The sequence below is a fragment of the Pseudonaja textilis genome, chromosome 5, assembly GCF_049901715.1.
Source record: "Pseudonaja textilis isolate UNSWEBS1 chromosome 5, rPseTex1.2, whole genome shotgun sequence".
Lineage (NCBI taxonomy): Eukaryota > Metazoa > Chordata > Lepidosauria > Squamata > Elapidae > Pseudonaja > Pseudonaja textilis.
In genome coordinates, this window is record NC_141994.1 from 59,894,591 (window position 1) to 59,918,791 (window position 24,201).

The window sequence follows — 24,201 nt, forward strand, 5'->3', positions numbered from 1 at the left end:
GACCTTGGATCTTTCCTAATCTAATGCCCAGTTTAAAGCAGGAGAACCTATGCCATTCTGGGCAAATAACTGCCCAATCTTTTCTTAAAACTCTCTAGTGATGATAGAATAGAATAGAATAGAATGAATAGAATGGAATGGAATGGAATGGAATGGAATGGAATGGAATGGAATGGAATGGAATGGAATGGAATGGAGTGGGTGGGTGGAGTGGAATGGAGTGGAATGGAATGGAGCAGAGGAGTGGAATGGAATGGAATAGAATAGAATAGAATAAGAATAGAATAGAATAGAACAGGATAGAATAGAATAGAATGAATGAAGGGACCTTGGAGGTCTTCTGGTCCAACCCCCTGCTTAGGCAGGAAACCCTGCACCACTTCAGACAAATGGTTCTCCAATCTCTTCTTAAAAACTTCCAGTGTTGGAGCATTCACAACTTCTGAAGGCAAGTTGTTCCACTGATTAATTGTTCTCACTGTCAGGAAAGCACCATTAATGTGTTTCATGCTGATTTCATATGTTTTTTGCACTGATTTTATTCTTCCAAAATACATCGATATTCTCAAAGTGAAAAATCATCTCCGCTTAAATCAGTGGAACGACCTGCCTCCAGACATTGTGAATGCTCCAACCTGGAGGTTTTCAAGAAGAGATTGGACAACCATTTGTCTGAAATGGTATAGAGTTTCTTGACTGAGCAGGGGGTTGGACTAGAAGACCTCCAAGGTCCTTTCCAACTCTGTTATTCTGTTATAGTCATGAAAAATGTGAACATTTGCCTAGCCACATTTTTCTCATCCTTTCCTCAGTGGCTTTAGCCCCATATTTTAAAGAAATGAAATAGTGTCCAAGATGGGTAAACAGGATTGTGCTGTATATGGGAAGATTTTTTTAAAAAAGTTCTCTTACTCCATCCATGAGCCAGTGAAAATCCATCAGAAGTGGCCAGCAACAAGATAAATTTGCACCAACCCTGCCTACCATGTTTTCCCCAAAATAAGATCCTGCCTTATATATATATTTGTCACCAAAAAAGGAACCAGGTCTTATTTTCAGGGGATGTCATCCATTGACTACTTGCGTGTGTTGCCCCTGGCCTCCTTTTCACTGTCAGAGGCCTTCTGGAGCTTCTTCTGTGACTGGCAAGGCTTCCCTGAAGGCCTTTCCAGAGGATAACAGAGCTCCAGCTGCAGAAGAAATGGACTGGCAAGGCAGGTATCAGGGTGTGTGAGGCCTAGTTACAACTGTCCAAAGGTAAGTAGTAGGGCAGTTCCACCACCCACATCCCCACACTAGCTTAATTTTTACCCATCCACTCTGCATGATCTTAATTAAGGCTTATTTGTGGGGGGGGGGTAGGGCTTATATTGGGTGCGTGTGTAAAAATCCAGCTAGGACTTACTTTCAGGGTAGGTTGTATTTTCAAAGAAACAGGGTATCGTGTGGCTCTTAAAGAGTAAGAATATGAGAATTATTCAAGAATTATGAATAATGTTATACCAAGTTCAACAGAAAAAGAGTTAGGCCTGGAGTTGAAGCAAGGGCCCACTCCCCCTTTAAAAAAAACACAGACACATAAGCAATAAATCATTGGAAGAAACATGGATTTTATAAATGGGCTGGAACACTCCCTAAACCTTATGCAAGTGGAATTCTGTGCTCCTGTTAAAAAGTTTCCATCACAGTATTCTGTCCTTCCTGTTCCACTCCTAGACGGAGCCGTAGGAGAACATCGTGGTTTAAATTGCCTCCTCTAAATACGCTGCTAAACAGAAGCAGCAGCTTTGCCTTGCACCCCAATGTTTGGGGGAGAACTCTCTTTCTCTAGCAGCCTTCCCAGGTTCTTTCAAAGAGAGGGAAACGAGGTGGCTGGTTTCTCTCTTCTTGGTCACGGGCCAAGATTGTCCAACACAGATTGAGGATTCCACTCCTAACAGTGAGAATCTAATTCTGTCATAGGGAAGAGGTGATGGCCTGGACACATTCTTTGAGGCAAGTCTTCATCTGGACAGGCAAGCTGGTGGAACCTCTGGAAAAAGAAAGAGAGAGAGAGAGAGAGACCATATGAAGGGGTGGATGGAAATTAGAGGTGGTATTCAGCAAGTTCTGACCAGTTTTAGAGAACTGGTAGCGGAAATTTTGAGGAGTTAAGAGAACCGGCAAATACTACCTCTGACTGGCCCCGCCCCCATCTATTCTCTGCCTCCCAAGTCCCAGCTGATGGTCTGGGTCTTCTTTTGTTGCCCTGCACAGGAGAACGGAGCTGGAAAGCAGGTTAGCAGGGTGGGGAGGGAATGGGAATTTTGCAGTATCCTTTCCCTGCCATGCCCATGAAGCCACGCTCACAGAACCGGTAGTAAAAAAAATTTGAACCCCACCACTGAAATTGGAAAAGTCTATGGAGATTCTGGTGAGATTATATAAAATGATACATGGAAAATATTGCTGTTTGCCAGAAAAGTTGTGGTTGGAGAATCTAACTACAAGCAGTCCTCAACTTTGGGCTAAAATTTCTGTTGCTAAGCAAGGCTATTGCTAAGCGAGTTGTGCCTCATTTTATGGGCTTTTGGCTACACTTGTTAAATGAATCATGTGGTCTTTAAGTGAATCTGGTTTCCCCCACAGACTTGGTTGTAGTTTCTGTCCTTTTGCGAATGTTTAAGAGTGTGCCTTGTGCAAAAATTAACAATTGGATATATATTTGATTCATTTCTATCATGTCTCCTCTCCGAAAGCACAGAAATGGATTTGAGACAACCAACCTACAGTTAATCCTTGACTTAGAACCATTCATTTAGCAACTGTTTGAAGTTAAGGTGGTACCGAAGAAAGGGACTTACAAGTAGTGCTTGTACTTCCAAACCATTGCAGCATCTTCACAGCCTTGCGATCAAAATTCTGGTGCTTGGCAAGAAGCAGCCTGCATTCACAATGGTTTCAGAGCTGTGGTGGCACAGTGGTTAGAGTGCAATACTGCAGACTACTTCTGCTGACTGTTGGCTGACTGCAATTTGGCAGTTCAAATCCCACCAGGCTCAAGGTTGACTCAGCCTTCCATCCTTCCGAGGTGGGTAAAATGAGGACCCAAATTGTTGGGGGCGATAGGCTGACTCTGTAAACTGCTTAGAGAGGCCTGTGAAGTGGTATATAAGTCTAAGTGCTACTGCTATTCAGTGTCCCGGGGTCATTCGATTGCCATTTGCAAACTTCCTAGGTGATTTCTGGCAAGCAAAACCTGAATTTGCTTGGCAACCTCATGATTCACTGCAGTAATTCGCTGAACCGTTATGGCCAAACAAGATCATTAAATTGGACCTTGCTTAGCAACAGAAATTCTCGTCCCAATTGTGGTTGTAAGTTGAGGACTAAGGGTTTTGAACATGAAAAGCAGCCCATGGTCCAGCGTCATTCCCTGGATCATTAAAGTGAGCTGAATTCATACCAAACACTGGAGTCCACAAGTTGCTCTTTCAGTTGATTATTTCCAGAAGGAACCCTACTCTGAAACAGTGGAACCAATATATCACTTGGTATTCATTTTGCACCCGAATAAATACAGCTACAGCATTTTTGGGTCACTATTTTGGGACAATTTAATCTTGAATAAGATTGCTGAACTTTGTTCTCTGAAATGCAGCATTGTTTGTTTGTTTGTTTGTTTTAAAAAACAACTCTCCTGCATACATGCTGCATATATTTCTTTTACAGTAATTCTGAACTGGATACTCCTTCTAATCAAAAGAAACTAGTTGCAAATGTCACAGAGGAAATAAGATATTTGACTGAAAGTCAATAAGCATAGGAGGGGGAAAGAAATGATGGGATACTGCTAAGCTAAGTGCTCAGTTGTGACATTGCTGAAGTATTATACAGCTAATAACAAACACCCAGAAAGGCAATTTAGATTGTGCAGCCCTCAAGCCAACTCAAATCCAATAAAGTCACCGGTTCTTGCCAGTAACAGAGAGATTCCTAGTAAATTAATGCAGGGACCTCATTCGTTATTTTGGAACACAGCAACGCTACCTCTGAAGACCAAGGTAGACTTCCTGGCTCAGCCACTTTGCATCACAGTCCCCATCCAAAAAATGCCAATCTTACCTCTTTCAGGGATCCTTTAATGGTGGAGAGTTTGTAGATGATCCAGAGGGGGATGCAGATCATTGAAGAGAGGGCAAGCAGCCAGCCGACGGTGTCTCCCCACCACGGGTACACATATTTCTTGTTGTATGTCAGTGGGGTGTATTTAATCAAGGAAAAGAGAAAGGTTGCCTGGAAAAATTGAGCGAAGGAGGAAGCATTAGAATCAGATGCACCAATCTTCAATAAACTACTTTGGGCCCGAGAACATAATCCCTGATTTCAACCTGGTGAATAATCAATCTGGTGAATAGAGATAGTCCTTGACTTACAACCATAACTGGAAGCAGACTTTCTGTTGCTGAGCAAGGTGGTTATTGAGTTGCACCCAATTTTGTGACCCCTTTTTTCCCCACCATCATTAAGTGAATTATTGCAGTTGTTAAGTGAATTGGGTGGCTGTTAAGATGTTGGACATCCATTTAACAGATAACAGATAATCAGAGTTGGAAGGGACCTTGTAGGTCACCTAGTGACTAGTCCAACCCCCTGCCCAAGCAGGAGACCCTATACCATTTCTGACAGGTGGGAGTCCAATCTCTTCTTGAAGGTCTCAAGTGATGAAGCTCCCACAACTTCTGAAGGCAACTTCTGTTCCATTGGTTGATTGTTCTCACTGTCAAAAAGTTTATCCTTATTTCCAGGTTGAATCTCTCCTTGTTCAGTTTCCATCCATTATTCCTTGTCTGGCCTTCAGGTGCTTTAGAAAATAGCTTGACCACCTCTTCTCTGTGGCAGCTCCTCAAATATTGGAACTGTGATGACCCGGGGCATGGCACAAAGTCAACACAGTCAAGTAAGCAAGAAGAGTCCCTTTATTATCTCCAACTTTGCCCCCAGTGTCCAGGTTACCTTTGGCTGGAGAAAAACTCTCCCAGGAACAGCCTTTAACTGGAGAAAATTCAGTCCAAAACAAGGTATATACAAACTGTAACCAAAAATCCAAACAAACCAAGCTGAAATAATTAAGTTGACAGGGCAGAAGAAGGAATTTCAGACTTCAGAACAGCAAAACTCACACAGTTGGGAAGACGTCAGGAACACAGATAAGCCTCGACAATACCAGATAACTCACAATTTGCTTTCAACAACCTCCCTTTTTAAACACTGTGTTCCCAGCTGCAGCTAATGAAGGGAATCAGGGCCCATTCTTCCGCTATAAGCCACACAACTCATGATGCTCCCTTCTCTGTTCCTTCCTGTGTGCCCTTGGATGAAGGGGGGGTGGGCCTTGGGTCTTCCTCTGAATTTCCTCTCCCTTTCTCTACCTCTCCCCTGCTCTGCCCAGTTGGACTTTGCTCTTCCCCAGTTTCTTCCACACTCAACCAAGCCACACTCCCACACCCTGTCAGTTGTTCGGCCTCCCCCTCTGAATCAGATTCTAACAGGATCATGACAGGAACACTGCTATCATGTCTCCCCTGGTCCTTCTCTTCACTAGACTAGCCATGTGCAGTTCCTGTAACCGTTCTTCATATGTTTTAGTCTCCAGTCCGCTAATCATCCTGGTTGCTCTTCTCTGCACTTTTTCAAGAGTCTCAACATCTTTTTTACAGTGTGGTGACCAAAACTGGATGCAGTTATGTGTGGTCTTACTAATTTGTCTGAAGTGGTATGAGTTTTCCTGCCTAGGCAGGGGGTTGGACTAGAAGACCTCCAAGGTCCCTTCCAACTCTATTATTCTATTCTATTTTATCTATGCAGGAGTCAGAATATGTTTCCAAAGTTGTGAGACCTCTTTGAGCAATGCTTCTACTGCTGAAGAACTGCTCTTAAGCACTTAATTGACTGTTAAAACTTCACTGATAGGATTTATGCAAACTTTAGTTTTGCCTGTTCTCTTTGGATTATTTCTTTTTCCATTCCCACCATGACTCCCTCCTTCTTTTTTGCCTGGCATCAGGCACAAGCTGTGGTCAAAGTTTCTTTTGCCCAAGAGTCCAACCCATTTCTCTGTACACCCTCTGGATTGGTCTCCAGATCAAGATGTTCCACCTACCAGGCAGACAGCTGGTGTTATGAATAACCAGCAGTACTTTATAACAGACCATGGTCGGTACCCAATCATGTCTTCAATGTTACTGTAGAAACGATCAGCACCTGTGAAAGGGGGTGAGGGCAAAAGATGGTAAGACAGGTAGAATAAGTCTGCTCTAACACCTATGGAACAGAGAAGAGAGCCAGGATCAATAAAATAAAAAGCACAGCAGACTAAACAGAAAGGAGAAGCAAGCAAGGAGAAGCCACTGAAGCAAAACAATGACCAACAGCTTCTCAGGGTCAGTTAAATTAGTAATATAAAACTGTTTATTTCTTTTCTTATATTGGTTTCTGATAGGCTCAGAGTACTCAAGGATATACTTGATTTCCTTTTCTCTCTGAAGTCCTCTGCATCTGCTCCAGAATCTTTTTTTCCCAGAAATCCCCTCAGTCTTTCTAAAGACTTGAAAGAGCAGGAGGGAAAATGAGGGAGGCATTGCCCCCTTATCCTTCTGCGAATGAAAGCAGTTACACCTGTGTGAAACCCGTATTGGATTCCACCTAGGATCCCCCTGCTTATTCATATCAAATAGGAAACTAGATAGGAGGATAGTTCTAGATATTTCAACAGAACAGGAGTACTAGTCATGAACAAGTTCAGGGATAACATTCCAGCTCCAGAGATGTTTTAGACTGATCTTTGACAAGTATCTTGAGATATGTTTTATATCTAGCTCTATCTATGCAGGGGTGGGCTCCAAAAATTTTAGCAAAGTGTTCCCTGCCCGGTTGCTGGGTGGGCGTGGCCATGGTGAGCATGGCCTAGTCAGCCTCCTGCACCATGGCGGAGAGGGGGCATTTTTGCCCTCCCTGGGCTCCAAAGGCTCTCCTCAAGCCTCTGGGAGGGTAAAAATGGCCTTCCCAGGCTCCGAAGGCTCTGTGGAAGCTGGAAATGGGCCCATTTCTGGCCTTCCTGAACTTCTGGGAGGCCCATTTTTTGCCTTCCCCAAGCCTCCATGCATGCCCTGCACTTACCTGCATCCAAAATGGGCCACATAGGGAGTCCTGAGAGAGGTGGGGCAGGGTGGGTGAGGACAGCCAGGAGTGGGATTTGGGGGTTCTCTGAACTGCACAGAATCTTAGCTAGGGGCTCTCCCGAACCCCTGCGAACCCCCCAGCAGCCCACCCTTGTATCTATGTGATTGCTAAGAGTTGAACCCAGTGTGATGGTCCATAGTCAATGAGACCCGTTTCCTATTGCAATTGTACTTACCATACACCCAGCCAATGCACAGGGTCTCAAAAATGGCAACGAAGAGCAAGCACATCCCACTGGCAGCATAATAGTCAAAGAGCTGGAAGACGTACATCCCACCCTAAAGAGGGGCAGATGTACACACAGTGGAGATTGGGAAAGAGATGGAGGAGAGAGAGTTTAAAACTTGTGATGAATATCAGATGAATATCTTTTTACACCGCTAAGCCCCCAAGTGCTGGATTTATTTTATATATACTGCTAGACAATCTGTGAACCCCTTGGCTCATCCTTTCAGAGATACATCCATACCAGATTCCTCACTGCCTTCAACAATGACAGAACTTTTAATGTACTGCCTTCATTGGAAAAGTTGGGATACAGGGAAGTAACTGCCTTGAAAATGGGCTATGTTGAAGTGTATTACTCAGACAAATATCAGGACAGGAAATGCTTTTTGACATTTTGTATGATGTCATTAACTGTTTTACAACAACTTTTGTGTCACAAAATGCTTTATAAAGCTTATAAAAGTTTATAAAATTTACCAAATTTCAATTCTATGGAAATCATGGGTCCCAGATGTTGGACACAATCAGTAAGAGCCTCAGTGGCACAGTGGTTAGAGTGCAGTACTGCAGGCCACTTCTGCTGACTACCGGCTGCCTGCAATTTGGCAGCTTAAGTTGACTCAGCCTTCCATCCTTCCAAAGTTGGTAAAATTATTGGGGGGGGGGGGCAATATGCTGACTCTGTAAACTGCTTAGAGAGTGCTGTAAAGCGCTATAAAGTGGTATATAAGTCTAAGTTATGGGCTAAGTTAGCCCATTTGAGGTACCTTGATCGAAAGGTTTTATTCTCTGATGCAACATATTGCCCATGTCAGAACCAATCCTTCCTTCTCTTTCCCCCTCCCACACCATCCAGGCAGAACTGATGAAGCTTCTTGGATGAAAAGCAAAATGTTTTTTTTTCTTTCTTAAGGAAAAAAGAAAGAAGAAACGTTTTTTGCAACCAGTTGCCTTTTGAAAAAACACCTTTAAGATAACTATGATCTGGATGACTGAGAATCTCCAGAGACAAATATATTGTCTCACTTAAATATAATGAGGACAAGAGCTTTAGCAGTATAAGCTTTAGCAGTATATGGACAACTTTAACTTCATTCCCAGAAATATCTGTTCAGGAAATTATAATTCATATTTGTTAATACATGTTCTAGTGTTTTCTAGACAATATTTTCCTACACATTTCTTTCTCTTATGCTAAAATTACTTGCGGTGACTCAATAGGCTTTCAGTTCCTGCTTAGTTGCTACTGGTAGAAAATATCAAGTGGGAGTGAATGTGCAGTCCTCTGTTTATACATATTATGCCAGGATTATGAATATTTCCTTTCAATTTAACTGGTATTTGGAGAGCCTGATAACTCAACATATCTAAAGATAGCATGTTATTTGTTTCTGGTATCAATAGAACCATCTGTCTTCCCCACCACTGGGTGTCCTTCTCCCTTTTGTGATAGAAAGTTTCTGAAAACCAGCTAATACTGAGGTGGATCATTTTTTCAACCTCCATATCCTGCAAATGTCACACATACACACATACCCAAATCAGAGGTTTTATCTTAAGCTTTGTCCCCACATGCATTCCAAAGACAAGTCAAGTTTTCAGAAGAATGCCATCTTCACATATTTTTAAGTTTCTTATTACCATGAGGAATGAAAAAAGAAGTTATAGTCTGGGAATGTAAAATATGAGGAAAGGGAGTATGAGTATGGGGAAAGGGAGATGGGTGGATGGATGGATGGGATGGATGGATAGACAGACAAAGATGATTGATAGACGATTGATAGCAGACAGACAGACAGACAATATGGATGGATAGACTGACAAAGATGATAGATAGATAGATGATAGATAGATGATGATAGATAGATGATAGATAGATAGATAGATAGATAATGGATGGACAGATGGACAGACAGATAGACAGACAGAGAGATAATATGGATGGATGGGTGGATGGATGGATGAACAGACATGTAAGTCTCCTCCTGGAGAAAAATCAGGAATGTGAATTCTTGTGAACTCCATCTACAAAGCTACTTTATGCGACTCTGGCAAAATTGGTTCTGTGCCCTCTTACATTTTCATCCAAAGGACAGCAAATTGACTTCAAGCATCAATAGGGAATGACATAAAAAGCAATTCCAGCTAAATCACAATGTACCGATATGTGGGATGCAAACTATTTCTCATCTTTAGTTTTAGATTTCAGCATCGAAGCATTCGTCTCTCACGGTGGAATGGAAATGACGGCGCAACTGTTGCTATGCACAGGAATGTCAGATGGCAATTTAAGAATTTCTAGCCTGCATTGGTACGGAGAACGTCAACAGGGAGGCATTTCTCTCCCTCTGCAAGAGAAGTGATAACTGAAAGGTTATCAAATAAAGCTGTACAATGGGAAGTTCAGGACAGAGCAATTTTCATTGAAGCATTCTTAACCTGTGGAATCTCAGCTGAAGTTGGGGCAATGACCACTAATTTGGAAGACTATAAAAAGAGATTAGACAAATTCAAGGAGACATAAACACATGCTTTTTTTTTTGAAGAAACAGAGGCAAAATATTTCTGAATGACAACTGCTAGTAGAGAGTACAAGGGAGGAGAGAACTCAGTTGCTATCATATTGTTTTCCCCCAAACCTAATTATGATTTGTTCTAGTAAAGAAACACAGTGCTGTAAAAAAATCAGTTCATTTATTATCAAAGTTTATTACTATAATTGCTTGTTATTTCTAGGTAAGGTAGAAAGACAAATAGACACAAACACACCAGTGGGGCTATTCTACTGGTTCGGCCCAGTTCTGGTGTACCAGTAGCGCCAAAGACCAGGCTGCCATACTGACCTCAATTCCGTGCTTTTGAAGCGCAGCTGCTTTGCAAGGCACAGCAGATTGCAGCGTGTCAGCTGTTGAAGCTACAGGGATTATGTCAGCATTCCAGCAAACCTCCATTCCAACCAATAACTCCGAGACAGACATCTTCTCAAAAGTTCCTTTTATTTTGGATAGTAACTGGCACAACTGGGGAATCCCGAATCTGAAAGTTCTGGGCTTCCTTGCTACAAATCCATCCCCTGCACCCATCATCACATCACATGCCCCAATCACCATCCATCCCAACTGAAGACTTCCCTCACTTATGCACAGAATAACATGACCTTGAATTAGAAAAAGAATGTTATTATGTCTAACTACATACACTCCCACTTTCATCCCCCCTCCCACTTTCTCAGGCTCAAAATATGGCAGCGTGGGAGCATCTGTCTCAGTATGGCTGTGTTTTGACCCAAGGCTCGTTCAAAGCAAACAAACACCAAACAGAGATAAAAGCAAAAGCTTTTTAATGCTTTTCTGTGAATTCCGTTCATTCACAGTAAAATGCTATTAAAAATTAATTGTCCCAGATAAGAACAAGCCTTGCCAAGGTTGTGCAAGGCTGCCAAGAATACTAGATTAAATTGCAAGGAAATAATCAAAACCAAAAGTCTCTAAACACAAACCAGGATAGTCCAAACTTCCACAAGACTTGAAGTGCAAGAACTCCTTTGCTTCCTGCAAAGAATCCCACCTCTAAGGGCTGGCTTTTATCCCTTAAGGGAGGGGCTATCACCTTTCAGCCTTACTCCTGAGTCGCCCATGCTGCTGTAGCTGCTCTTTCCTTTGAGCAGCCCTATGCGTGCACACACGAGGCACAGGCTCCTCGGGATCCTCTTCATCACTACTGCCAGCCTCCACAATCTCCGAAAGCAGCATTCCACTCCCTGATGGTCCTGGCCCCATCCCTGCATCACACGCAGGCCCCTTATATGAGTCCTCGCTCTCAGAGACCTCAGCCATCCCACCTGCTGCCAGCGAACCACAAGCTGACAGGAGGTGAATAGGAAAGCTTCTATGCATGCGTGAAGTATGTGCACATGTGCAAAGCATGCCCACCAAGCCGCACCCACAAAAACGGTGGTAAACCTCTTTGAAACCCACCACTGAAACACATGCACACACATAAACACACAAAGTTGTCAATTGAGCCAGAAGCCACACATTTTGGCTAGCTATACAGGGCATAATGGTTAAAGCATTGCTTGTCACATCCCTCAAACCTCTAGGAATCCTGCTGCCAATCCAGCAACAAACCATGAAATTAGAATAGAATAGAATAGAATAGAATAGAATAGAATAGAATAGAATAGAATAGAATAGAATAGAACAGTTTATTGGCCAAGTGTGATTGGACACACAAGGAATTTGTCTTGATGTAAATACATAAAGAAAAGGTACATTTTTTAAGAATCAAGAATCATAACGTACAACACTTAATGATAATCATAGGGTTCAATCAACAATCAAATCATACTAGGAAACAGTCAATATAAATCGTAAGGATACAAGAGACAATGTTACAGTCATACAGTCATAAGTGGGAGGGGATGGGTAATAAGGAGTGATGAGAAGACAAACAGTAATAGTAGTGTACACTTTGTAAATAGATGAACAGTGTTGAGGGAATTATTTGTTTAGCAGAGTGATGGCTTTCGGGAAAAAACTGTTCTTGTGTCTAGTTGTGGTGTGCAATGCTCTATAGTGTCGTTTTGAGAGAAGGAGTTGAAACAGTTTATGTCCAGGATGTGGACACACCCATCTTTTTGACTCGTGCAGTATACAGGTCCTCAATTGAAAGCAGGTGGGTAGTAATTGTTTTTTCTGCAGTCTTAATTATCCTCTGAAGACTGTGTCTGTCTTGTTGGGTTGCAGAACCAAACCAGTCAATTATAGAGGTGCAGATGACAGACTCAGTAATTCCTCTATAGAACTGTATCAGCAGCTCCTTGGGCAATTTGAGCTTTCCGAGTTGGCACAGAAAGAACATTCTTTGTTGTGCTTTTTTGATGACATTTTTGATGTTAGGTATCCATTTTAGGTCATGTGATATAGTAGAACCTAGAAATTTGAAGGTCTCTACTATTGATACAGTGTTGTCTAGTATTATAAGAGGTGGTAGTATGGGAGGGTTTCTTCTAAAGTCTACCACCATTTCTACGGTTTTGAGTGTGTTCAGTTCCAGATTGTTCCGTTACACCACGAGGCAAGTTGTGCAACCTCCTGTCTGTATGCAGATTCATCGTTGTCTCGAATGAGACCAATCACTGTTGTATCATCAGCAAACTTCAGTATTTTAACAGATGGATCGTTTGAGATGCAGTCATAGGGAGAAGAGAAGTGGAGATAGCACACAGCCTTGGAATGGGGGAGCTGTGCTGATTGTACAGGTATCGGATGTGATTCCGCCTAGCTTCAAATTACAAAGCTATGATTTCCTGCTGTTTGTTCAAAAAGAAATAAATAAATAAAAGCAATGGGGGAGGTGGTATGAATAGGTTTTTAACACACATGAAAAGTGTAAAGAAAAAAAACCACCCTCACTCACCAAAGGCATGAAAACCCTGGGCCCGCCTGTGGAAGAACAGGCTGCTTTGAAAAATTGAGGTATTTATGCTGTTTTCCTCCCTTACTATTTGAGTCTTTTTTTTTTCCCCAGCACAGGAGAGTTGTCTATAAAGAGTTGCCTATAAAAGGTGCAACCTTGAAGCAGGTGTGGGAGAAGATACGTGTTTTGGAAGCTCTGCAGCCACCAGCAGAGAAAAACAGCTGAATAAAAGAAGGCATTTTCCCTTCAAAGGGAGTGGATGGTCCAGAACAAAAGGAAGGATGGAGGCACAACAAAGCACAATCTGGAAAGAGGCAAGAATCAAAAAAATCAGAAGAAATCCCAGAGAGGAATTAAGGCAGAAGGCAGAACAGGATTTCTAAGAAGAAACCACAGCTAATATAAGAAAGAGAAAATGAAAACATACAATGGTTATACTGTTGTATAGAGGAAATAGTGTAATGGTGATTGATTGTATTATAATAGAGTACAATAATTATTATAGTAATAGTAATTAGCTTGGTAATGTAGAAATAATAGCAATAGAATATAAGATAGAGACAATGGAAAGTACTTGCATTCACTTTTCACTTTTATATCCTTTTGTTGTTGTTCAAAATAAAACTTCTCCCTTTATTATATACACAGATCTAAAAACCCTGTCTTTCAGGCTCTAATACTTTTCTGCCTCTTTTGAATCTTGGTCAATCTAATTGGGTACAGTTTAAAACAGGACCTGCCCTTTGCTGTGGCACAGCCATTTTGCCATCGTGACAAAGCAGTTTGAAGCTGCGCTAGCTGAAGGAAAAGCCTTTTTACTCAGTCCTGCTTATTGATGGCATTCATAGTTTATTTTTTATTTTTTAAAAATTTATCAACTTTTATTGAATACAAAAAAATTAAAATATACAAATATACAGACTCAAAAAACAAAGATTCATACAGACAAATGTTACCATAATCTCTGTGGTAAAACTAATTAAACTTACCTTTAATACATTTGACAGTGGGTTAAGTATTTCCTAAATTATATTATGTGGCAGTTATTTCTTACTTCCTATGGGTTCTCTGTTATTTATGTTCTATCAAACATAATGTTCTGTTGTTAATATTTGTTGTTTGATTATACTTATTTATTTTTACCAATGAATTCCTTCTATTGATTGTTTAAAGTACGAGAGAGTCTAAGATTGACATTAACGATTCCTGTTTGTTATTGTATGTATCATAATCTGTTTCATAAGTTTATTTTCCCCTTTTCATTTTTTTTACATTCTAGCCAATCATACCCCTTACTCCAGGTTAAGTAAAATTCCGCCTCCTCTTTTCCTTTTAATTTTAGTGTGAGTTTTTCCATTTCTGCACATTCACAAATTTTTTTAATAATAAATTGTATTGGTGGTATATTAGGCGATTTCCAAAATTGAGCCAGTGAGATACATGCCACTGTTAGGATACGGATAATCAAATATTTTACTTTGGAGGGATAACCTTCCTTAATGATACCCAGAAGATAAGTTCCCACTCCAATCCACCCTGGACAATTTCTTCTAACCAAGTTTTGATTCTAATCCAAAAACTTTTGACCACTGGGCATGTCCATCAGAGATGGAAGTATATATCATGGTTCCCTTTGCATTTCCAACAAGTTGGATTGGATGTTGGATATATTTTTGCTAATTTGGAGGGTGCTAGACGCCATCTATATATCATTTTATATAAGTTCTCTTTATAAGACACCGATTTAGTTATTGTAAGATTTCTCTGCCAGATTTCTTCCCAGTCTTCTAAGTCTATATTTGGCCAAAATTTCTTGCCGACGTTATCATTGGTCCTTTCACAATTTCCTCTGCTAATTCATATTCCAATAGATAATTATATAATTTAAATATCATTTTTTGTCTGGGCCCAAAAATATCTTATCAAATTTAGTACTCTTTGATTCTATTCCAAATTCTTTTAAATCTTTCTCATATCTTATTGCTATTTGGAAATAGGACCAATCATCAATCACTATTTTTTGGTTTTCTAACTCTTGGGTCGATTTGAGCTTTCCTTCTTCGTCTAAAATTTGGTAATATTTGAGCTTTTTACTGATGACCATTGTATTAGGGTGAAACATTGCCTCCATTGTTGACAACCATAACAGAACTTTAATATAATGATTTTTCCTAATATCAGGCCAGATTTTTATCAAAGATTTGCATTGAGTGTGTCTCTGGAAGCATGAATGACTTTTACTACTCTGGTTCCACAAAAAGGCATGCCACCCTATTTGTAAGTCATATCCTTCTAATGTTAGAATTCTTTTGTTATCCAATTTAATCCAATCCTTTATCCACATTAACATTGCTGCTTTATAATAGGTCTCCCAGGCAGGGAGACCAAAGCTGCCTCTGCTTTTATTATCTTGTAAATAAATTTTCTTAATTCTTGATTTCTTGCCTGCCCATATGAATTTCATAGTAATTTTATCCAATTCTTTGAAAAATGATTTATCCAATAATATAGGAATGGTTTTGAATAAATAAAGCAGTTCGGGTAGAACATTCATTTTAATTGTGGCAATTCTGCTTAATAAAGAAATCTGCATTTTGCTCCATCCAAATCTCTTCCTATTTGTTGTACTAGTTTAATATAATTGTCTTCTTTCAAAGTTATTGTTTGGGGTCTCAACCATATACCTAAATATTTAATCTTATTGACAATTTGTGATCCCATTATTTCTTCTAGTTCTTTTTGTTTGTTATTTGTTATATTTTTAACTAACATTTTGGGTTTTTTTCCTTATTGATTTTCAATAAGATAATAATGGGATATTAGAGACAGAATTGGAGGAAAAGAAAACAATCATAAGAGACTATTTTGAGAATTTATATAACCAAGAAGAAATAGACGCAAATAAATTAGAGGAATATTTGAAAGAAAGTACATTACTGCCATTAACGGAAGATAAAAAGGAGATATTAAATAAGGAGATAACTTTAGATGAGTTAAAAGAAGCAATTAAAAGACAAAAAAAGCAATACAACTCCAGGCCCAAATGGAGAATTATACAAAGAGATTGGAGAATCACTAGAAAAGTTGTTCCTAGAGATTTGCAATGAGGTATTATTCGAGGCAAGAGTCCCAGAATCATGGAAGGAGGCCCATATTATATTGATCCCTAAAGAGGGTACAGATGCCACCCAGGTAAAAAAATTACAGACCAATATCTCTTTTAAACACAGATTACAAAATTTTTATGAGTGTGATGGCGGAAAGATTGAAGCTTATTCTCAATGAAAGAATTCACCCTGACCAGAATGGATTTCTTTCCATGAGACAGATTAGAAATAATACAAGAATGATAATTGATTTATTAGAATAGTAAGAAACGCAATTTATTTTTATTTTATTCATTCATTTCTACCCTGCCTTTATTGTTTTTATAAATAATCCGAGGCTGTGAGGTCCTGGGTGCTCTCTGTGCTTGGTGGTTTTCTTGCAGACGTTTCATTACCAAAGTAGATAACATCATCAGTGCAATTATTTGGTAATGAAACATCTGCAAGAAAACCACCAAGCTCAGAGAACACCAAGGACCCCACAGTTCAACCCTGAGCTACAAATATCCCCTTCTATCGATAAATCGAGGTAGTGAACACACACAAAACTCCTTCTTCCTCTCGCTTTCCTCATAACATCACTCCTATGTGGTGGGCTGGGCTGCGCTGGGAGAGAAAGCGACTGGCCCAAAATCACCCAACCAGCTTTCATGCTTAAGGCAGAACTAGAACTCATAGTCTCCTGGTGACTGGCTTAAAGTCACACAGCCAGCTTTCATGCCTAGAACTCACAGTCATCTTTTTTTAGCCTGGTGCCTTAAGCATTAAACCAAGTTTCACAATCAAGGGCTCTCAGTGGAGAGGTGAGATGGTACTGGTGCCATTTTCCATCATGGTGCTGAGATCTGTTCCCTAGAAACACTTGGTTGATTCCCTGAAACATATAAACTGAAGTACATAAGTTAGTAAAGCCATTATGTTTCATCATAAACTCTTGCAGGGGCCTTTTATGGCTGTTGTATTGAACATCCCACGTAAGAAGTTAGACTGGTTTGGCTAATTCTTTGTACTGATACTTTTTTCACATTCCTCATTGCAAAATTTAATCTTTATAAAGTTTATCCTGCGGCCAATATATTTAAATTGATTGTTTGTTAGTATTTGAGAAAGCCTTGCTTTCATACTTATCCAACCATGCCTGTATTTATTCCATTTGCATCCAGTATTGCCCAACGGGTATAATCACATCAAATTTTAATCTAGTAAAATATGTTAATTTTTTTTTTTTGCAGTGTCATAGGATTGAAAAATGAAAATTCAACAGTGCTGCATGAAAAATAAGTAGATCTTGATCTTTTCTAAGGTGGAAATTAGGCTATATCCATTAGTGACAGGGTGGGCTTCAAAAAAAATTAACTACCAGTTCTCTGCCCAGTTGCTGGGTGGGCATGGCCACGGTGGGTGTAGCCAGGTCTGCCTCCTGCACCACAGGGGAAGGGTTTGCCCTCCCTGTAGTCCGGAGGCTTTTTTTTGAGCCTCCGGGAGGGCAAAAATGGCTGCCCCGCGCTCTGGAGGCTCTCTGGATTCTGGCTTTCCAGAGCCTCCAGGAGGCCCATTTTTCGCCCTCCCCAAGCCTCCACGTTGGCCCTGCACTTATCTGGGATCCAAAATGGGCCACATGGGGACTCCTGGGAGGGGGGAGGGGAGGGGCCAGCCAGGGGTGGGATTTGTCGGTTCGCCAAACTGGCCATGAAATTAACAACCAGTTTTCCTCATTAGTGATAGTTGGTAGGTGGATTTCCTAGTTCTGCACCAATTGTGATTACCCCAGGTTCTCTGTTCTTCATTTCCTATAGCAAACTAGAAAATGTTAAATGACAGAGAACATAATTAAACATCTGTTTAAATGCCCGTGAGACTCCTGGTCCAGTGCAGATGCATGTACAGTGGCATTTAATGGCATGTTTTGTCAATCATTCTTCATATAGTGCTGAAGGAAGCACTGAAACATGTACAAATCACACAGTTGAATGTTGCCGTTTAATGAATACTGTATAGCTTCGCTGGGCTTACAGACCAGCAGGCAGAAGAGATCTAACTTTTCAGCGATTCGGGAATTATTCAGCTAAGTCCCCAGTTTTCTCCTGCCTCAATCCTTTTCAAATAATAAATATTATACAATATACCATGGGCAACTATGGCCCCTTTATAACCTGTGAATTTCCACTCCCAGAATTCCCAAACCATCTGCTCAGGAATTATGGGAGTGGAAATCCACAGGTTGTAAAGGGGCCATAGTTACCTACCCCTGTCCTGGGTTGTATTTAGACAAAGCCTTCCTACAACAACTACAGGTTCAAAAGCCAGCAGGGTGCAAAAGGAAAGCAGAAGAATCTAGAGGTTTCTTGCTTTCTAAATTAGAGCAAATTCTATGAAGTTTTGCTATTTTACTTTTTAAGGGAAATGAGAAAAGAAGGAGATGGAGAAAAAACAGTTATCTTCATACAGGTAGTCCTTGCTTGGCAACCGCTCAAACTTATGACCGATCCTAAAAAGGGGAGTTCCAACAGTCAAGCCCCCTCTGTGGTCACATGACCAAACCATGTGCACTGAGCAACATGGGTGTCAACTCAAAAATATTTCTCTTGTCTTTTAGAGTTGTCAGCAGAAAGGGAGTGGGGGGGAGTAATGCATACCTTAGATAATTGCTAGGCGACCTAAGCTTCTGGCAGGCAAGAATATTACTGGAGAGCGTGGCTGATGACCCTCGGCTATGGATGTGTCCCATTGGAGAATATACATCCAGGGGGTGGAGGAAGACCAGGGTCAAAGGTGAGATGAATGATGTGTCTCAATGTCGGCTGCACCCAGGTCACGCCGACATGTTCACTCCTAATAAATGATATTTTTAAACTCTGAAAGATGCAGCTAGAGACTCGTGATTTGAATGAGGGTGCATTGTTGGAGCCCTGACAATAGGGTCATTTTGCAGTGTCCCATGGTCACATGACCACAGTTCCTCAGATATTATTTATTGATGAAGAATTTCAATAGAAATAATATATTCTTCCCATTAAATTTTTTTTAAAAATCTGGGGGTTCCTGTGCTGACTTCACATTTCAGGAAGGAAAGTATCATTTCATGATCATTCCTGGCTGTAGTGGCCATGCTCCAAATGCTGATGGATCAGGGGCATAGCAGTAAATTAAAAGTAACCTGGATCCCTTTGAGTTTGCTTAGAGTAGGGGTCTCCAACCTTGGCAACTTTAAGACTTGTGGACTTCAACTCCCAGAATTCCTCAGCCAGGAACTCCCAACTCTGGGAGTTGAAGTCCACAAGTCTTAAAGTTGCCAAGGTTGGAGACCCCTGGCTTAGACTGATAACAAACAAGCAATCAAAAGAATCTGAAAGGAAAACAGGATGGGAACCATGTGGAACCTTTGTCAGCTCCAAAATACCAGGTGTAAACATTGGCTGTGCCTATTTGAAAAGGAGTTTATGGTTGACAAATCAGGGGAGTATCTGATAGATTTTAGCTCCAGGGATTGATCTAACCAGTCTAGCTATTACTTTACATCAGAGCTTCCCAACATTAAGATATGTGGACTTAAATTCCCAGAATTCTCCAGCCAGCCTGAATTCTGGGAGTTGAAATCCATATGTCGTAAAGTTGCCATGATAGAGAAAAATTGTCTTGCTATACATTGATGTCAGCAAGATGACATTATGCACAAAAATGGAAGGATACTTTGATTCCCACAGTGGATAAATCCATGGCTGCAAAAGTTGATGGAGTTAGCAGAGATGGCTAAATTGATTGCTTTGATTAAAGAAAAAGCACATTTACTTTCGTTTCTACTTGGAAACCATTTCTGGACTTTGTGCTTGAGGTGGGGAAAAAAATGAAACTTTGATTTTGGGTTTTACCGATTAGATAGGTTTGTTGATATAAAAATGACTATTTGATACTATTATGTAAAAGTAAAAAGTTGAGGTTTGATTGCTATTAGGGAGTTGGAAGTCAACCCCCTTTTTTTTTCTCCTTTTCCTTACACATTTCCCTTCCCTTCTCCCTCCCTTATTTTCCTGCTATTTTCTTTTCCATTTGTGTATTTTATATTATAAACTAATAAAGAGAGAGAGAAACACTGTCTTACATTAACAGGGTGCTTTGTTCTAGAGTACCTGCAAAAGTCACCTACCTTAGGCAGGTAAGGGAATCAATAAACAAGCTGACAAAGAATGAAAACTGTTCATTTCAAGACTATGAAATACACACTGTACATATGTAGATACCCATCACATTATACATTTTTCAGGGTAACCAATAGTACACAAAGTACAGAAAGGAATAAGAAATGGTTAGATCTATCTATCTATCTATCTATCTATCTATCTATCTATCTATCTATCTATCTATCTATCTCTATTTATCTATCATACTATTCTATCCCATAAATTAAAGGCATGAGGTATGTAAAAAAAAAAAGGAAATGTAGTTAAATCTTGCTTATACCAACATTCACCATAGCGGTCCATACTTTTTACCTGTGCAAATCACCCTTATTCCCATCATCCCAATACCTCCTTTCCTACTATCTTTTATTCTTTCAATTTCTGACCTCTTTATTTTTGAAGACACGATATTATCAGCTGCATCCAACCACTAGCTGACTTGGTCTTCCCCTCCTCTTGATCTGTATTTCTTTTTTTCATATCTTTGGGGTTTTTTAAAAAAACAAAACAAAATTGATCCATATTTCTTCTTTTCAGTGTACTTCTTTCACATTGGTTTCTCATTTTCTGCACTCAATTCACATCCATTCAACACCCATTGATTTTCTTAAAAAAATATATCTTCTTGTTTCTTCACAGAAATTCACAAACTATATTCCATGGTCACAGCATTTCACATGTATTTTTGTTTTTCTTCCACAAACCCAACTCTCACTTGCATACAGCAGTTGGTAAAAATATAAACAGATTTTTTTTCCTTTTTTTTTACAATAAACATTCATTCCTCACAAGACAGCAGAGCATATGATCCACTTGTTTTCTACTAATGTTTGCACATTCTTCTTTCAATCCATTTAATAAACATTCCATGCAAGGAACGCAAACCTTTTTCCTCGTTCCGGGTTTTCACCATTTATCTATAATTTGCAACCATTCACTCCATTTTCTCTGTCAAACATAAGGACCTTGGACTTTGATACAATAATTTTCAAATCCACTCTTCTCATTGTATCAACGATCTAACATTCACTATAAATCATTCCGGTGCTCAGCCAACAGCGCTGGATCATCTGCATACGAATGAACAGCTATGTTCGAGTCTCCAATCCTTTCACCTCTTCACTCACTACCAGAATTCCTTTTGCATTTATTCATAGATGCATTAAGCACTCAAGGGAGGGTGGGGGAGCCATTCACTAAGGACACCATTTATTCTCACCTGTGCTTAACTTAGATCATATACTATACCGTATATTGTAATTTAGTTCATATACCGTGTCACATTCAATCCACAAGCCAATTAAGCAAGCCAACATATTACAATCCTCCTTCCTCAGTGACATCATTGTATATGTGTCAGGTCCCATAGAATTCTGTGGCTTAGGGGGGATCTCTGTATGAGGTTTCTGTTTCTATTTGCTTTACTGTAACTTTCGGGACCTAGGGAAGGAGAAAAGAATGTACCTCAAGCAGCTGCCTTATCTCGTCTCTGGAAAAGAGCAGCAGCATTGCCTTGGAGTATCACCTTCCCGGCCTGAGTTTCTCATAACATCTTCACACACTGGGATTGGCTTGATGATGTATTGGACTTTGGGAGGGGCTCTGTCTGCAATGGTTTAATGTAACGCAGGGGTCTGCAACCTTAAACACTCAAAGAGCCATTTGGACCCATTTCCCACAGAAAAGAAAACACCAGGAGCCACAAAACCTGGGTGGGTGTGGCCAACTCAATGCCACTCACTCCCATCCAGTCACATGACCCCCTCACTCCCACCTATCCAGGTTTTGTGGCTCCCGGTATTTTCTTTTCTTTGGGTATTGGTATTGTCTATTTAATTGAATAGTCATAAGACCTTATCAATAGCATAACATAAATATATAACAAGACAAAATACAGATGAGTTAGATATATAAGAATACAGTAAAAAAAACATATGTAGAAAACCAGGGAGTCAGAAATTGGATAATAGATCACTCTTGCAGGATACACCAATTTGTTCAATATATTGGGTTCTTAGGACCACTGCCTTGATTATAAACTTAGCAGTCCTACGAACGATGTGTACATTAGAGGCCCGGAGGAAATATAACAATCTGTGGTTTGATTCCCAATGGGCTGTTCTTTCCAGTAGAAATGATAAATATTTAAGCCTAATGGGGGCATATATTTGGCAGTTGAACAAGATGTGGGAAATATCTTCAATGGCAGATGAACCACATAAGCAGGTTCTCTCGTTCTTTTCTTTGGGAAACAGGTATCTCTCTGTGTCTGTGTGTGTGTGTGTGTGTGTGTGTGTGTTTCTCTCTCTCTCATCACTCTCTCTCCTCTCTCTCCTCTCTCTCTCTATCTCTTTCGTGTGTGTGTGTGTGTGAGTGTGTGTTCCCTCTTGAACCATTTCCAAAAAACAGGCGAGGGTTGGCGTATTTTGTTTTGTTTTGTTTTGCTGATGTTGTTCTTTCTTCTTCTTTGGGTGCTTTTTACCTTATGATTTAAATCAAGAGTCATTTCAAGTTCCCAGATAAATGAAGTTCATTCGTCCCCCTGCTGTGGCTTCCTGTCAGCTGAACCCACCCTGGCTGGCCCCACCCCTGGCCCTCCCCTCCCAGTCACTCCTCACCTAAGAAGGTAAGGGTGACAGTGGTGGGTGGAGACTTGCTCCATATTCCAGAGCAGAAGCGAACCCCCTGTACTTGCCTCTTCTTCCAGCCCTTGTTGGTGCTCAATGCACCTTGGTCACTTGGGGAGAGATGCGTGACTTTCTCTCTGCTCTGGGACACTGTCCCAGCCCGGTTGCAACCGATGGTCCACATCGTAAGGGCACCAGGAGGAGTAGGGGACGCCATCTCCCCCATTGTGAAGTACGCTAAATTTAAGTGTGCTGCACAAGGTGCTGCAAAAGTAGCAAGCAGTCCATGGAGGTGGCAAGAGCAGCGGTGTCAGCTGCAGCTGGGCCAGTGTCTTGGGGTGGAGAGCAAGTTGCACATCTCCCTAAGTGACTGAGGTGTGCGCAGCACCAACAAGGGTCGGAAGAAGAGGCAAATACACGGGCGCTTCACTCCTGCTCTGGAATATCGAGCGAATCTCCATCTGTCACCGTCACCCTTACCTTCTTAGGTGAAAAGTGACTAGGCGGCGAGGGCGAGGGGCAGGGCCAACCAGTGGTGGGTTCAGCTGATAGGGAGCCACAGCAGCTCCAGAGCCACGGATTGCTGACACCCGATTTAACGTTTAAAGCTGGAAAAGTTACTTCCTGCCTACATCTCTTGCTGTCACAATCTTCCAATAAAAGTTTTTTTGAAATGGCTTTTGTTTCAAGAGTTCTGCTTTCTTGAGAAGACTGGCAAGGCAGGACCTTACAATATGCCTTTTTTTATTTGCTTACATCCTATATTGCTGCAGGGAGGGATTTGTGTAGTGAATTTACTGCACATACTCAGACACCATGAGAGCACACCTTCAGTGCTTACTCTCTTTTTTTTTTGCCTGTAATTGACAGTTGGCCAAGAACAGAACAGCTACAGCCCTTTGGCCTTTCTGTTGTTGGCAAAGAATAATTAAAGCACCTATTAGCATAGCTCTTTGCTTGGATTCTTTTCTAATTTTCTTGTAATCAGATTTTATCAGTTGATCTCAGATTTTATCAGTTGATCTCAGATTTTATCAATTGGCAATAGTGTGGGTTCCTTTGTTCATTGTTGATACTATGAAATCATGATTGCCCCATATGCAACATTTTTTTTTATCATCTTTGTCTCATTCACTCATTTTCCTAACCTTTCACTGTAAACAATCAAGCCACAATTAGCTTTTATTGGAGAGGTCAAAGTATCAAGCCACAATTAGCTTTAATTGCTAACCCGTCTTCTCTGTATGCATGCCGCAACTATTTCCTCATGACATGTATCCTCCTACAGTTGTAACCTTTGTTACATCAACGAAAGGCCTTTGATTCACAAATAATATATTTCCATAAATTGCAACATTCTCAGGATAACGATAATGGGATGCTTACAACTCTTCCCATTCAAAATGTGATGTAGAGGCC

General features: G+C 40.6%; 1 protein-coding gene across 1 annotated transcript in view; it reads right to left on the bottom strand.

Moving 5' to 3' along the window:
- Positions 1-1,590: 1,590 nt before the first annotated feature.
- The window catches only part of LOC113434458 (sodium- and chloride-dependent GABA transporter 2-like), an 81,833-nt gene continuing 59,222 nt past the window's right edge, over positions 1,591-24,201 (bottom strand). Inside the window, exons 12-15 of the mRNA XM_026697687.2 lie at positions 7,397-7,499; positions 6,143-6,243; positions 4,105-4,275; positions 1,591-2,032 (exon numbers count right to left, since the gene is read on the bottom strand). Coding sequence (XP_026553472.1) covers positions 1,934-2,032; positions 4,105-4,275; positions 6,143-6,243; positions 7,397-7,499 — 474 coding nt within the window. The 3' untranslated portion in view covers positions 1,591-1,933. The remainder of the gene's footprint in view (positions 2,033-4,104; positions 4,276-6,142; positions 6,244-7,396; positions 7,500-24,201) is intronic.